This window comes from Xenopus laevis, chromosome 4L, assembly GCF_017654675.1.
Source record: "Xenopus laevis strain J_2021 chromosome 4L, Xenopus_laevis_v10.1, whole genome shotgun sequence".
Classification (NCBI taxonomy): domain Eukaryota; kingdom Metazoa; phylum Chordata; class Amphibia; order Anura; family Pipidae; genus Xenopus; species Xenopus laevis.
Window position 1 is genome coordinate 30,127,310 of NC_054377.1, and position 15,945 is coordinate 30,143,254.

Below are 15,945 nucleotides of genomic sequence, written 5' to 3' on the forward strand. Positions count from 1 at the left end.
CAGTTAGCTCTGCCCCAGCACAATACTAAGTGCTACCCACAATCAGCTGGCAGGGGCCTTGGTGTAGCGGGCAGATGGCAGGAGCCCATGGTGGGGAGAGCTGATGGAGGTGACCTAAGGTGGGCCGATGGTGGGGGTCAGAGGTGAGGAAGGCCAATGGTGGGGACCTGAGGTGGGGAGGGCCGATGGAGGTGGCCTGAGCTGGGGAGGGCCAATGGAGGTGGTCTGAGGTGGGGAGGGCCGAAGGTGGGGCTTGTGGTGGGGAGGGCCGATGGTGGGGGCCCGTGGTGGGGAGGGCCGATGGTGGGGGCCCAAGGTAAGGAGGGTCAATGGCGAGGGCCTGAGGTGGGGAGGGCCAATGGAGGTGGCCCAAGGTGGCCCGATGGCGGGGGCCTCTGTTTGGGGGGGGCCAATGGTGATGGCTCATGGTGATAAGGGCCAATGGCCAAGGTGATGAGGGCCGATGGAGGTGGCCTGAGGTGGGCCGTTAACGGGGGCAAGAGGTGGAGAGGGCCGATGGTATGGGCCTGAGGTGTGGAGGGCCGATGGCATGGGCCAGAGGTGGGGAGGGCCGATGGGGAGGGCCTGAGGTGCGTTGGGCTGATGGAGATGGCCCAAGGTGGGGAAGGCCGATGGAGGTGGTCTGAGGTGGCCCAATGGCGGGGGCCTCTGTTTGGGGGGGCCGATGGTGATGGCTCATGGTGATAAGGGCCAATGGCCAAGGTGAGGAGGGCCGATGGAGGTGGCCTAAGGTGGGCCGTTAACGGGGGCAAGAGGTGGAGAGGGCCGATGGTATGGGCCTGAGGTGTGGAGGGCCGATGGCATGGGCCAGAGGTGGGGAGGGCCGATGGCGAGGGCCTGAGGTGCGTTGGGCTGATGGAGATGGCCCAAGGTGGTGAAGGCCGATGGAGGTGGCCTGAGGTGGGCCGATGTTGGGGGCCCGAGGTAAGGAGGGCCGATGGAGGGGGCCTGAGGTGGGGAGGGCCGATGGAGGGGGCCCGAGGTGGGGAAGGCTGATGGTGGGGGCCAGTGGTGGATAAGGCCGATGGTGGTGGCCTGAGGTGGGAGGGCCGATGGTGGGGGCCTGTGGTGGAGAGGGCCGATGGTGGTGGCTTGAGGTGGAGAGGGCCGATGGCGGGGGCCTGAGGTGTGGAGGGCCGATGGCATGGGTCTGAAGTGGGGCTGAGCTGCGGAGGGCTGATGGAGATGGCCCAAAGTGGGGAAGGCCGATGGAGGTGGGCCGATGTTGGGGGCTCCTGGTAGGGAGGGCCGATGGTGAGGGCTCATCCTGATGAGGGCCGATGGTGAGGGTCCATGATGATGATGAGGGCCGATGGTGGGGCCCGAGGTAAAGAGGGCCGATTGAGGGGGCCTGAGGGTGGGAAGGCCGATGGAGGGGCCTGATGGGGAGGCCGATGTGAGGTAGCCAGGTTGGGGAGGGCCGATGGAGGGGCCTGAGTGGAGGCCGATGGGGGGCCTGAGGTGGGAGGGCCGATGGTGGGGGCCGTGGTGGAGAGGGCCGATGGTGGGTGGCTTGAGGTGGAGAGGGCCGATGCGGGGCCTGAGGTGGGAGGGCCGATGGTGGGCTGATGGGGGGAGGGCCGATGGCTGGGGGCCTGAGTGGGATGGGCGATGTTGGGTCTGAGTGGAGGGCCATGGTGGGCTGGCTGCGGAAGGGCCGATGGAGAGGCCATGTTGGGGAGGGCCGATGGAGGTGGCCTGAGGTGGAGGCGATGAGGGGCCTGAGTGGAGGGCCGATGGTGAGGGCCGATGGTGGAGAGGGCCGATGGTGGGGCATGGTGGAAGGGCGATGGTGGGGCTGAGGTGGGGGCCGATGGCAGGCTGAGGAGAGGCCGATGGGGGGGCCGAGGTGGGGAGGCCGATGGGAGGGTCTGAGGTGGGCCGATGGAGGGGCCCGAGGTGGGGAGGGCCGATGAGTGGCTAGGGCCGATGGTAGGCTGAGTGAGAGGGCCGATGGTGGGGGCTGTGGTGGAGAGGGCCGATGGGGGGGCCTGAGGTGCGGAGGGCCGATGGATGGGTCTGAAGTGGGAGGGCATGGGCCTGAGTGGGAGGCGTGGAGGCCCAAGTGGGGAAGGCCGATGGAGGTGGGCCTGAGGTGGGCGATGTGGGGGCCTGGTAGGCTGAGGTGGAGGGCTCATGTGATAGGGCCGATGGTGGGGTCCTAATGGAGTGAGAGGCTGAATGGTGGGGCCATGAGATGAGGAGGCGATGGGGGGGCCCGAGGTGGGAAGGCCGATGGCGGGGTCATGAGGTGGGCTGATGGAGGGGCCGAGTGGGAGGGCGATAGTGGGGCCTGAGGTGGAGAGGGCCGATGGGGGGGGCCTGTTGTGGAGAGGGCTGATGGCAGGGGCCTGAGGTGCGAGGGCCGATGGCATAGTCTGAGTGGAGGGCTGGTGGAGGTAGCCAATTGGGAAGGCCGATGACGGCTATGGTGGGGCCTGTGGTAGGGGAGGCTGATGCAGGGCCAAGAGAGAGAGCTGATGTGGGCACATGGTTAGGAGGGATGATGTGGGCCGTGGTGAGGAGGCAGATTAGAGCAGGAGGAGAGAGTGACGTCATGGTGGGAGCAGAGGAAGGTAGGGCTGAGGGAGGGGTCTAGGGCTGGTGGGGTCTAAGGAGGGAATGGCATATGGCAGGGGCCAAGGGGGAGAGAGCTGATGGCTGGGGCACATGGTTAGGAGGGCTAATGGTGGGGGCCTGTGGTGAGGAGGACCAATATCAGGGGCCAAGTAGGAGAGAGCTGAGGGACCAATGGAAGGAGCCAGAGGAAGGTAGAACGGAGGGCAGGGCGTCTAAGGGGCTTGGTGGAGGTCTAAGGAGGGAAGGGCATATGGCAGGGGCCAAGGAGGAGAGGGATAATAGTAGGGGTCAAGAGAGGGGAGGGCTGTTGACAAGGCCCCAAGGTAAGGAGTGCCAATGTAGGAAACCTGAGGAAAAAGAGGCTGATGGTAGGGTTCCAAAGTATGGAAGGCTGATGGCAGAGGTCTGAGGAGAGGAGGGCTGACAGTGGGAGCCCATGGTGGGGAGGGCAGACGTTGGAGGCAAAAGGGGCCTGCAGATCTTTCCCAGCCGGGACTCAGGAATGAAAGACCCTGAACCATTATTACACCACCTGATGTGTTGATGCAGTCCGGCTCTTCTAAGAATGACAGTGGCTCTTCACAGACTGCATTGACATCCACAGTTGGTATCTGCAAAAAATAATATACACATTGTTTTGCTTTGCCTCAATCTAGTTACTGTTTGTAGGGCTTGGACTAAATAAAGACCAATTTGGCGGCATCCCTGGGTGCACTGAGCTGGGTGTTTTCAGCTACAGTATGTACTCTACAATGCCTGAGAAGAGAGGCTTACTATTGTAACTCCCAACCTGCCTTGCCCAGTAAATTACCAGCCAAGCACCTAGCATATTTGTCATAGTCTGGCTAAGGGGCTTTGGAGTAGGAGTATCAAGGAAATACCTCCCTGTCCCTTCCTGCTAAGACAGAAAAAGCCACAACACTGAAGAAGAAAGGACTTGTATTACAGATAAGGCTGCCATGAGAAATCACTGAGCCCGCGTAGAATAATCATCAGGGACCCCCTCACTAGTCTAGTAGTTAAAAATCAAAACACAGATTTGTGGCCAGGGCCCCCAGAAACCACCAATTGTTTCACTGTAGTCCAGCCAGTGACCACCTAAGGATTTGTGAGATCCGTAATTAGATCTAATGGAGTAAAGGGGGAAAGCAGGCAAGAGATTGTTTTTTTTTTTCAGTGACAGACTAATGTTACCCTGGATCCTGGTCTGTTAAAGTAGCATGCCTACCATACCCATGTTACAACCCGCCAGAGTGAGTCTGATACTTGGGGTGCAGAGGGCTAATGCAGTAATGTACTTACAGATCTTGGCTGGAAAGGGGGTGGAATCTTTCTGCTCTCCAACGCTGTCCAATCAACCGATCTATAAAACGGGTGTTTTCTTATTTCCCCTGTCGTGCCCAGACGCTTGTCAGGATTCTTCTGGAGGAGCTAAAGGAGAAGCCTCATTAACAGATGTTCAAATGTATAAGTGGCTACACAATTACCAGGAGGGTTAATTTTATTCTGGGTGACTTTTTCCACAGCAAATAGTAGAAATAGTCGAAATAGTAGAGAACAATGTTGCTTTGTATGTGAGTATATCTGAATATGGGAAGGAGGAGTTAGCTTCAATATATAATGAGAATATCTGCAATTTGTCTGTTGTAACAAAACTAGCTACATGCAGGCTGTTCCCAAAATGAATGTGTAGCTCAGATTATGGGTCTGAACCCCAGGGTCCACCTGGGAATTTGGATGGGTAGAATCCAAATAAATCTCCATTATACACAATTTCACTCCACAATATGATAAATGTATCACCTTCATGTTTAGATTTCAATAATATACAGTATCTGTGTCTTCTGTACATAAGCATTCCATCCCACAGTATTTAATGTATTAAAGTTGAACAAAACAGCCTGTAGGAATGCAAATATAACCATCTCATTGTCTGTTAGCAAACAAGGCACATTCATTGTTATATTTCCTGCACATGCTCATACCCACCTCCTGCAGCAGATTTTTCAGATCGGTACTGATATCCTCAGGAATGAAAGGATGCTGCCAGATCCCTGATTGGATGAAGTATTCCATTGGCAAGTCTTTGTTGAATGGAGCTCTTCCACTGGCCATTTGGCATAGAATAATGGCAAAAGACCACCAATCCACTCCTGCGTCATACCCACTCATCAGAAGAATCTAGAAAATCAAAAACATATTTTGCTAGATCATTACATTTTTTAGGGAAGCATTCCTGGAATAAGTTTGTACATCATTCTCACATAACCCTTTATAACAGAGGCTTGCAACATAAGAACTTGTGTTAGACTAGACTAACCAGGGTCAGACTTACATTAAACACAACAATAAAAAAAATCCTTATTTATAAATGTACATGTATTCCCTTTAGTATATAATAGAAGAGTGTTTCTCACCTCTGGAGCCATGTAGAGGAAGGTCCCTGTTAAGGCATAGATCTTTTTGTTGCCGAACATACTTTCTGCAACTAGGCCGAAATCTGCAATTTTGATATGCCCCTCGGCACTCAGTAAGATATTTGATGGTTTTAGATCGCTGGAGTAAAAGGAAGGGGAAATAAAATTAGGACAGGAGTCAAAGCTATAAGGCTGCCAACTGTATTTGGCCATTGGTGGTAATAATTATAATAATAAAAGCAATAGTTACATAGTAACATAGAAAGTTAGGTTGAAAAAAAGACACATGTCCATCAAGGTAAACCTTTTTTAACTTGCCTAACTGCCAGTTGATCCAGAGGAAGGCAAAAAACCCCATCTGAATCCTCCTTAAATTGCCCCAGAGGAAAAAATTCCTTCCGGACTCCAAAATTACAATTGGACTATTCCCTGGGTCAACTTGTACTATGAGCTATCTTCCATAACCCTGTATTCCCTCACTTGCTAAAAAGCCATCCAACCCCTTCTTAAAGCTATCTAATGTATCAGCCAGGGAGATAATTCCACATCTTCACAGCTCTCACTGTAAAAAACCCCTTCCGAATATTTAGGCGGAACCTCTTTTATTATTTCTTTATTATTATATGATCCCCTTATATATTTATACATAGTTATCATTTCACCCCTTAAGCGCCTCTTCTCTAGCGTGAACATCCCCAATTTGGCCAGTATTTGCTCATAGCTAAGATTTTCCATACCTTTTACCAGCTTAGTTGCCCTTCTCTGTACCCTCTCTAATACAATAATGTCCTGTTTGAGTGATGGAGACCCAAACTGTACAGCATATTCTAGATGGGGCATTACAAGTGCTCTATACAGTGGAAGAATGACCCCCTCCTCCCGTGATCAATGCCCCTTTTAATACAGCTCAAGACCTTATTTCCCCTTGATTCTGCTGACTGGCATTGCTTGCTACAGCCAAGTTTATCATCTACAAGGTCTCCAAGGTCCTTTTCTATAATGGACCTGCCTAGTGCAGTGGCTTGGATATTCTTACATCCCAGGTGCACGACATTACATTTATCAACATTGAATCTCATTTGCCACTTAGCTGCCCAGATTGCCAGTTTGTCAAGATCATGTTGCAAGGATGCCACATTCTGGATGGAATTAATTGGGCTGGATATTTTTCTGTCATCTGCAAACACTGATACATTACTTACAATACCCTCCCCTAAGTTATTAATGAACAAGTTAAATAAAAGTGGACCCAATACTGAGCCCTGAGGGACCCCACTTAGAACCTTACTCCAAGTAGAGAATGTACAATTAACAACCACCCTCTGTACCTGATCCTGTAGCCAGTTTCCTATCCATGTGCTAACAATTTCAAGCCCAACAGACCTTAGTTTAGAAAGCAGTCATTTGTGGACCATGGTATCAAACGTTTTGGCAAAATCTAAATATATCACATCTACTGCCCCCCACTGTCCAGCATCTTACTTACCTCATCATAAAAAGCAATCAAATTTGTCTGACATGAACTATCCTTCATAAAGCCATATGCTGCTCATAATGCCATTCACTAGGACACAAATTTGAATGTGATCCCTTAACAAGCCTTCAAATAATTTGCCCACCACATTTGTCAAATTTACTGGCCTATAATTGCCAGGCTGAAATCGTAATGCCTTTTTAAATATTGGAATGACATCAGCTTTTCTCCAATCCATAGGTACCATACCAGATGAAAGCGAATCTGAGAAATCAGAAATAGGGGCTGGTCTAAAACTGAACTAAGCGCTCTTAGAACCCGGGGGTGTATGACATCAGGCCCTGGAGCCTTGTTTACATTAATTTTTATTAAAGATTTATGGATCATATCCTTAGTCAGTCACTGACTAGATTGAGCTGAGCCATCAGTGCAGCTATGAAGTGAGCCTGGGAACTCAGACTCCTCTATTATATACACTGAAGAAATGAACTGATTTAGCACATTTGCCTTTTCTGTATCTATTACAGCCATACTGGTACCATTATTCAATGGAGCAACACTCTCAACCTGCATCTTTTTACAATGCACTCTTAATTTCCTTATTTTGCCTTCCGGATTGCTGATTTACAACATTTATTATAGTGTTTATATTCATTAAATGCAGCTTCTGACCCGAAAGACTTAGTAGTTTTGAAATGCCTTTCTCTTCATTCCTATTAACTTCTTTACTTCTATATTAAGCCACATAGGGTGATTATTAAAGCTTATACATTTACTCCTTAAGGGAATAAATTGAGAACAGTAATGATTTAATATCATTTTAAATGACAACCATTTCTGTTCTGTGTTTTTAGCTGAAAACTTAATGCACCAATCATTGCTCTAAAGGGCAGCCCTCAAGGCACTAAAATGAGCTTTTCTGAAATTCATGGTTTTTGTTGCCCCAGTGTATATTTGTTTTTTGCACCAGACATTAAATGATATAACATTATGGTCACTATTAATTAAAACATAATGAGGGATTCGGGCTGAAATGAAACACTTTTACTTACCGGTGCACAATACCACATGAATGCAGATACTGTAGACCGACGATCATCTCTGCAGAATAGAATCTTTGGGAAAAAGAATAAATAATAATCATTTCCTTAGTTGGAAGCTCCAGTTACATTTTCTTTAGATTTGAAAAACCAAGGCAAATGTATGATGAAACCACTAACAGAAAATCCTATAATAAAAGACCACCCTTAGGTTTCTAAAGTCTTTATTGGGCATATGTTAACAGACTATCATGGATTCTAGAGAAATATATGAACAAATAGTTAACAATCATGTCTCCAATATCTATACATATCTATATACAGTATTTACACATAAAACATTAATAGGAAAGACACGCAAACATTGCTGAGGTGGAGATTACTCTATGAAGTGTTGATCTCTGCTTGTGCAACAGCTTAGGCAACTGCAACAAACATTTGTAGTAGAAAATGTACATTGTTTTCTCTAACTTTTCCTTCGTGAAACACCATGTAAGGAAAGTTACCAACAATATAAGTAAGTCAGTTGCAAAATGTACCAACAGATGTAAAATAACATTTGTGCAGTGCCCTATGCTGTTTACTACAGGGTGTCTTACTGATACCAGTATAGGGGTTCAATGTTTCCTAAATACCCACATTTTTCAATTAAAAAAATGATGCGGAATCTGTCACCTCCTCTCCTAGGCATTGGAACATGATCAATTGCCATATATTTAAAAGTAGCTAAATGGTGCCCCACCTCCAAAAAATGTTTAGCAACCGGTTTGGTGGTTTTCTTATCTCTATAAGCTACATTAATGGCTGACCTATGAGCATCAATTCACAATCTCAACATCAAATCAGTTTTACCCACATAAGATAATCCGCAAGGGCAGTTGATTAAATATATAACGTTTGTGGCCATGCACGTAATATGGTGATGTATTTTATATCGATGGCCTGAGTGGGGATGTACAAAGCTATTGCCTGGTGTCATATATCTACAGGACAAACATGTTGGACACTTATAGCATCCAGGTTTATTTGTGGGTATCCATGTGAAGTGATTAAACCTTGTTCTTTTTAACAGTGTATAGGGTCTCCCAACACCTATAGGTCACAAAGGTTCTGATCCCTCCTATAACCCACCATAGGTGGATCTGGGCACACTTGACCCAATACTTCATCCGCTCGTATAATTTTCCAATTGGCTCTACAGGCATTGTTGATGGAGGATGAGACACTGTTATACACTGTTGATCAAAGGACTCTTGTTACTTCTCTCTGTTTGTTGTGTTGAAACTCGGCTTCTAGCCTTAACGAATGCTTGATCTAGGGCCCTGCTTTTATAGCCCAGTTGCAGAAATTTAGTTAATTGTATTTCACACTTCATTTCATCTGAATTATTGAGCAATACTCTGCAAAACTGAGACAAAGGGAGTGAACGCTTCAAAGCAGGGGCATGGCAACTAGATGCATGCAGTAAAGTGTTTTACGATCCGTGTTTTTGCGGTATAGGGAGTATTGAACCTTATTATTATCCAATGTCAGATGTAAATCTAAAATTCTAATGTTTGACCACACAAAGCTGTGAATTTAATAGTTTCAGAAGATAGGTTCAACTCCTCTACCATACTGCAAAAACCAGATTCATCGCCTAGTCAAATCAGGATAATATCATCGATAAAATGTTTATATATAATGATATTTTGTCCATATTTAGAAAGAATGTTATGCATTTCAAATTGATACAAGAAGAAGTTGGCGTATGAGGGCGCCATTGGGGCCCCCATCGCAGTACTCGCAATTTGTTGATAATAACTGTCCTCAAATCTGAAATAATTGAAGGTGAGACACATTTGTAATAGGTCAATAACAAAACCAACTGGTGGTCCATCATAACCAATGTTTTCCACAATAGATTTTTGAATTGCCTTGAGGCCTTTTTGGTGTGGGATATTTGTATTCAAGCTTACCACATCAATGGTGGCCAGGATTTTAGGGTCTTCACCTATCAACGTTAAATCTCTTATACACTGCAAAAATTGTGGAGTGTCACTTAAATATGAAGATGTGGAGCAAACCAAAGGTTGAAGAATCTGATCAACATAAACACCCAGCAGATGCAGTAAACCATCCCTAGCAGATACAATCGGCCTCCCTGGTGGGGAGGTCAAATTTTTATGTATCTTAGGGAGGGTGTACAAAATTGGACAAATAGGATGATCCTGTCTTAAAAAATTAAATAAAGAATCAGTGATCCAACTATTGCATTGCGCTGATTTTAATTTTATTAATCTTAGATTTAAAACGCCAGACAGGATCTGCATCCAATTTCATGTATACGTTAGCATCCGCCAACTGAGATAGAATTTCCATGCGAAAGTCGCTATAGTTCAACAAGACAATTCCACCCCTTTTATCTGCGGGGCGTATCACCAAAGTGGGATCATTACGTAACGTAGAAAGAGCTTCTATTTCGGCTCTAGAAAGATTATCAAAATTGCTTGTTGAATTAGCACAAATGGAATCTATTTCATTATCCATAGCTTTTTTAAACAATTTTACTGCAGCATTCTGTGTTGGGGGACAAAACAATGGATACATTGTCCCCAAAGAGAATGAGTGAATACTGTTCTTTTAGTTGTTTTTTGGATAAGCGATACAAATTTGGGTGTTGCTCTGTGTACATAACTATATACATTTAGATCTAATATTACCTTCCCCACTTGCTACAAATGTTTTCATTTGCTGTGGCTATATAATTAGCTTTACTGAGTATTTTATTAACTGACTAATTAATTAGGAAACACACTTGTTGGTGATATCATGAATTAGGTGGAGCTTATTTAGTTTTAAAATTGTGTAACTGTGTCAGTTTTAATTATGGTGATGCTCCAGACCATGAGTCGAAACGTTAATGCTTTTATATAATAAAATGTGGTGAATAAAATGTATATATTTTTTTTAATATATATTAAGATTAGGGGGTGGAACAATTAGGAGGATGCATACCATTAAGAAACATACTATTCATAATTACACACTGGGTGATTTTAAGCTTTTTGTCAGGCCACCGTTTTCTTGCTCTGCTCTATAGAAGGGGAAAATCCCAGAAACTGCATTTGTTCTTTTTTCATGGAGTAAGAAAAGACTGGGATGCCAAAACACCAGAGACTGCTAGTATGATACTCTTACTCTTACAGGAAGAGAAGGGTGGGAATAACATAAAATTTCATACAGCTCTAGGGATGTTACTTACTTTATGCTATCCATGTCCAAGCAACCTTTCTCATTTATAAGCTGTTCCAAGGATCCTCCTCTTATGAACTCCATTATAAGAAACATATTCAGCTGGTTATAAAGATAAATGAGAAGAGAGCTGTTAAAACAGAACTACTAGAGAACTACTAAAACACAAGAGTATTAGTTCTCAAAGCAGAGCCAAATACAAGGATCACACTGAGGATGGAACAAAACAATTCCGGAACATCAGTAGATTTTTTTATGTAGTCTTGACGTTGTGCCTTCTGCTCCTACCCTCTGCATATGCACACAAGGAATGATTCATCCTAAGCAACTCCCATGATGTATTCCCCAAGGATCTCCTACACCCCTTTTGGTGTGAAACAAGGAGAGGTTAATGTTTCTACAGATAGATATGTGTATGTGGGGAGTTTATTACAACCTTTACTAAGGAAATGGTATATAGGGCCAGACAGGACGCTATCATGTGGCACTTTAAGGGGCAAATTTACTAAAGTAAGTGGCTACGCTAGCAAAAATTTGCCAGCGTGACGCCATTTTGCCACTTCGCCGGTTTACTTATGGGTGCTGGCATAAATTCACTAGTGTAGTGGACCTACTCTAGCGCTACTTCACACCCTTACGCCAGACGAAGTTGTGCTCTGGCGAAGGGACGTAACTACGCTAATTGACTAAGTTGCGGATTTTCGTGATTGTTACCTCTTGCGCCAGACTTTACTTCGCCACCTCAGACCAGGTGAAGTGCAATAGAGTGGATACAACTTGCTTTAAAAAAAAGTTGACATTTTTTCTAAGTCCCAAAACGCTGGCATCTTTTACTTTTTTAAGGGTGATAGGCTGAAAAAGATTGTAAATTATAGTGGGGGTACCCTCCTTCCCCCCTACATTTCCTAACAAATGGCACCTAAACTATACAGTGGGCACATGTATAGGGCAAAATAACAATTCTATTTTATTTTATGAAGGTTTTCCAGGCTTGTATAGTGTAATGTATTTGCTGCTACATATACGTCCATTGTACTTTAACTTGGCGCCGTATGCAAATTAGGCATCGCTAGCGTAACTTCGAACCCCTGATCATAACATCACTGGCGCAACTTTGCAAATGATCGGTAACTTGCGCACAACTTCGGATCTTTGTGAATTTGTGCAGCCCTGGCGAAGTGCGGCGAAGTGCGGCGAAGCCAACGCTTTTAATTGGGTATTTGCTAAAAATTGTAGAAGAGGCAATTTCCTAACTGCATCTGCTTCCTTCTACAGCTGGCAGAGATGATACCTGTGGGGCTCCAAAATGGTGACATAGTGCTCAGCAGACACTATCCTAGGCTAGGTTTTTAAAGAAGATGAGAGACTTGGGTGAGTGTTTAAAGAAGAGGCAAACCAGCCCCGGCTAAGGGGTAAGAGACTAGAATCACTGGGGTGTCCAACTAGGCATATCAGTGATTTAAGCTATTCTTCTCCCTTAATGTAGAGCACAGCAGTGGGGAAAGATTCCCTCCTTAGAATCACTAAGATTCATAATTGCAAAATCTAAAACACTGTTATGTTGAATTCCACTATGAGTTCCTAGCCATATATAGGTGATTTCAGTTTGGAATATATTTTTAAGAAAAAAGTATAACATGGTTTCTTAAGCAAAGTCAGTAGCAGCTGCTAAAGTAAAGCCAACAGTAAAAGAAACTGCATGGCATTATTGCTCTATATTGTACCTGGTTTTGGAAAGCTCCATATCCATGGCAGAGAAAGGGACAATCTTCAGTGATCCTGAGAGTGCGTGCCTCTGCCACGATGTTCTCTATATGCCTCGCCTTCTGAATCACTTTGATTGCTACTTGATCTCTGCAGTTGTTCAGTGACGCCAGCATAACCTGAGAATGGAGTTTTTGTTAAATATACACTAATCAAATTATTCTCATACAACTACACATTAATTACACATTTCAATGAATTTAAAGCTATTTCTAATTACTACATTTGTTGTTACCCTTTGTATTAACTTGTAATATGATGTAGAAAGGGGTATTCTGAGAAAATTTGCAATTGGTTTTCAGTTTTTATTATTGTGTGTTATTTAGCATTTTATTCAGCAGCACTCCAGTTTGCAAGTTCAGGCAAATTCCCCTAGGCCTGAAAAGAAATATGATTAATAAAAAGTAGCAATAATGATACAATTTGGACTTTTATAGCATTTGTTTTTTCAGATGGGGTCATTGAGCGCCATTTGAAAGCAGGAGCGAGTCAGAAGAAAAAGGCAAATAATTAAAAAAAACTATAAAAAAATAAAGAATCAAGACCAAGAAAGAATCAAGAATGAAGACCAATTGAAATGTTGCTTAGAATAGGCCATAACAAACTAAAAGTTAACTTAAAGGTGAACCAACCCATTAAAAAGCAATGTCTGCCTCTTGCAATTCTTTGACTTCCCTTCCCAGTCGGCTCATACCATTAAACCATTGTACTGGTACTGGTATCCAGAAACCCGTAGTCCAGAAAGCTCTGAATAGTGGAAAGACTGTCTCCCATAGACTCCATTTTATCCAAATTTGTAAAAATTTATTTCTTTTTCTCTGTAATAATAAAAAGTACCTAGCACTTGATACAAACTAAGATATAATTAATCCTTATTGGAAGTAAAAAAACAGCCTATTTGGGTTTATTTAATGTCAACATGATTTTCTAGTAGACTTGAAGATCCAAATTACAGAGATCCATTATCCAGAAAAACCCATGTCCCAAGCATTCTGGATAATGGATCTTTCTGTAATTTGGATTCCAGGTCCCATATCTGTACTTTGGTCACGTTCAGCCAAGACTCTGATTTGTTATATATATATATATATCTCCATAGAAAATTATCTGCACTCACAGGTCTTAATAATTCCACATTATTTATTTTTTAAAAGGTAAGGACTGATGTTTCGGTCTATCCTAAGGCCTTTTTTTCTCACTTTGAGAACGGCCTTAGGATAGGCCGAAGCTTCAGTCCTTACCTTTTAAACAATAAATTATGTTGAATTTTTAAGACCTGTGAGTGCGGATCATTTTCTATGGACATGTACGCAATTTTGACTCTGCACCCAGGCATATCAACGATTTATTTGTGAGTGCTGGCTCTTCATTGAAATATATATATATATATATATATATATATATATATATATATATATACAGCACAGTTTATTGAGATGGTTTCAGAATTAAAAATATTTGCGAGCCCAGCGCGCTTTACTTATGATATACATCCCCACACAATTAACTTTTTGGATGTGGCTCTCACTTTAAATGGTACTAAAGTCGATTTCACATTATACCGCAAACCTACTGATAAAAATGTTATTTTACATTTTTCAAGCAGTCATCCTAATTCAATGAAAAAGTCTTTGCCAATTTCTCAATTCTGTAGGGTTTTGCGGAATAATCCGACCATAAATAATCGTGAACTACAGTTGACTGAAATGTGGAATCGTTTTAGAGACAGGGGTTACACCGACAAGTTGTTAAATGAAGCTTTGAGTATACCAAGGGGTGTTTAGCACTAGGTACAACCATGGTACGATGAACATGGGTAGGTTTGTTAAAAAACAATGGCACATTATCCTGGCGGATAATGAGTTAGCCAGGATTATTCCAAATCCCCCAAGAGTATGTTATAAAAGGGGTACCAATTTGAGGGACTTATTATTTATAAATGACCCTGTACTTTGCTATACCACGAAACCACGGACCTAGCTAGGTAACAAACCAGGTTGCTTCAAATGCCCTACCTGCACCTCCTGTCGCTACATGTCCCCTAGCCAATCTTTTTTACACCCACATACTGGTAAATGTTTGGAGATTAGACATCATATTACATGCAATACCACACATGTGATATATCTTATCACATGCCCTTGTGGGTTGTCCTATGTTGGGAAAACAGACCTGACCTGATATATATATATATATATATATATATATATATATATATACACACACACACGTAGTGGGATGCTGGCACAGCTTGTGTAAAGGTATGGGGTGCCTGGGTGCAAAAAGCTTGGACAATAATATGCAGGCACAACAGAGGCTTGCACTCACACAACTTATAAATTAAGAAAAAGTGTTTATTTGACAAAAACAACTAACGTTTCGGCTAGATCCCTAGCCTTTCTCAAAGTACTTAAACAAAATGACCGCAACCAATGTTAAGCCCCAGTGGCGGGAAGGGTACGTGGGTGACATCATTAAGTATCATTGACGTTGGGGATGTATGAAAACTTGTAAAAACAAATATAAAACAAAAAAATCGAGGATGAAGGAAAATACTGAGAAAAGATTGTGTCAATACAGCTCAATAAAGAGACAATGTGTCTGAGTAACTATTTGTATTTTATTTGCTACAAATAGGTACTCAGACATATTGTTTCTTTATTGGGCTGTATTAACACGATTGGGTAAACTTTATTGGGTACGATGGGTTAAGTGGACCCGCTTAGCATTTGACATCCTAGTGGGGAGATACTGTAGGTGTAGGCTGGGAAGACGGGAAGAGTTGGAGATCAGGGACCCTACGGGGCACTACATCGGTAGTATAAGGGGTGAAGGGAGGGTCATAAGTTCAATGGAAGGCAAACACGACTTTATTAGATGGGGATGAGAATAAACCACAGGGACAGGACGAGACACCATTACTTATTACATCCTCAAAGATTTACACTGTAGTAACATATGCAACATTGTGTGTGAAATTTAAGGTATAATGTGTCAAAAACTTTAAGATGGTTACTTAGTGTTTTGTTTTTAACCTACATTTTTAGTTTTTTTTAGTTGTACATGAAATGGATGAAATATTTATAATATAATATACTAAGGAGCTCTAGTTATTTAAATTAATGCTTTTAATTTATTAACGGCACAAGAAATAGATGAATTATTTTTAATGGAATCCATCAATGAGCTCTAGTTATTTAAGTTAGGTAGGATAGTATGTTTTGATGTAGTCACCTATTTGTGACGATTACCCTATGTCATCAATTTTCCCGCCATATCATGTATATAATGCATGTTAAGTGTTAACCAGTTACTTTGAGAAAGGCCTGTGTAGAGGCCAAAATGTCAGTCTGTAACCCTGGAATAAATCTTTTTTTTTACTTTTTAAAAAAAAACCTGTGAGTGCGGAGCTCTT

General features: G+C 43.4%; 1 protein-coding gene and 1 long non-coding RNA gene across 3 annotated transcripts in view; one reads left to right on the top strand and one right to left on the bottom strand.

The window, feature by feature from the left end:
* The first annotated feature begins 781 nt into the window (after nt 1-781).
* On the top strand, nt 782-1,908 carry LOC121402975. Its single transcript, XR_005966918.1, has 3 exons — nt 782-1,235; nt 1,715-1,724; nt 1,898-1,908. It is a non-coding gene; the product is annotated as an uncharacterized LOC121402975 (long non-coding RNA).
* Nucleotides 1,909-2,618: 710 nt separating this feature from the next.
* The window catches only part of LOC121402976 (probable serine/threonine-protein kinase DDB_G0277449), a 41,147-nt gene continuing 27,820 nt past the window's right edge, over nt 2,619-15,945 (bottom strand). For both annotated transcript variants that reach the window (XM_041590040.1, XM_041590039.1), the window contains exons 8-14: nt 12,491-12,649; nt 10,777-10,868; nt 7,545-7,607; nt 5,019-5,157; nt 4,591-4,782; nt 3,904-4,032; nt 2,619-3,212 (exon numbers count right to left, since the gene is read on the bottom strand). In XM_041590040.1, coding sequence (XP_041445974.1) covers nt 2,814-3,212; nt 3,904-4,032; nt 4,591-4,782; nt 5,019-5,157; nt 7,545-7,607; nt 10,777-10,868; nt 12,491-12,649 — 1,173 coding nt within the window. In that variant the 3' untranslated portion in view covers nt 2,619-2,813. The remainder of the gene's footprint in view (nt 3,213-3,903; nt 4,033-4,590; nt 4,783-5,018; nt 5,158-7,544; nt 7,608-10,776; nt 10,869-12,490; nt 12,650-15,945) is intronic.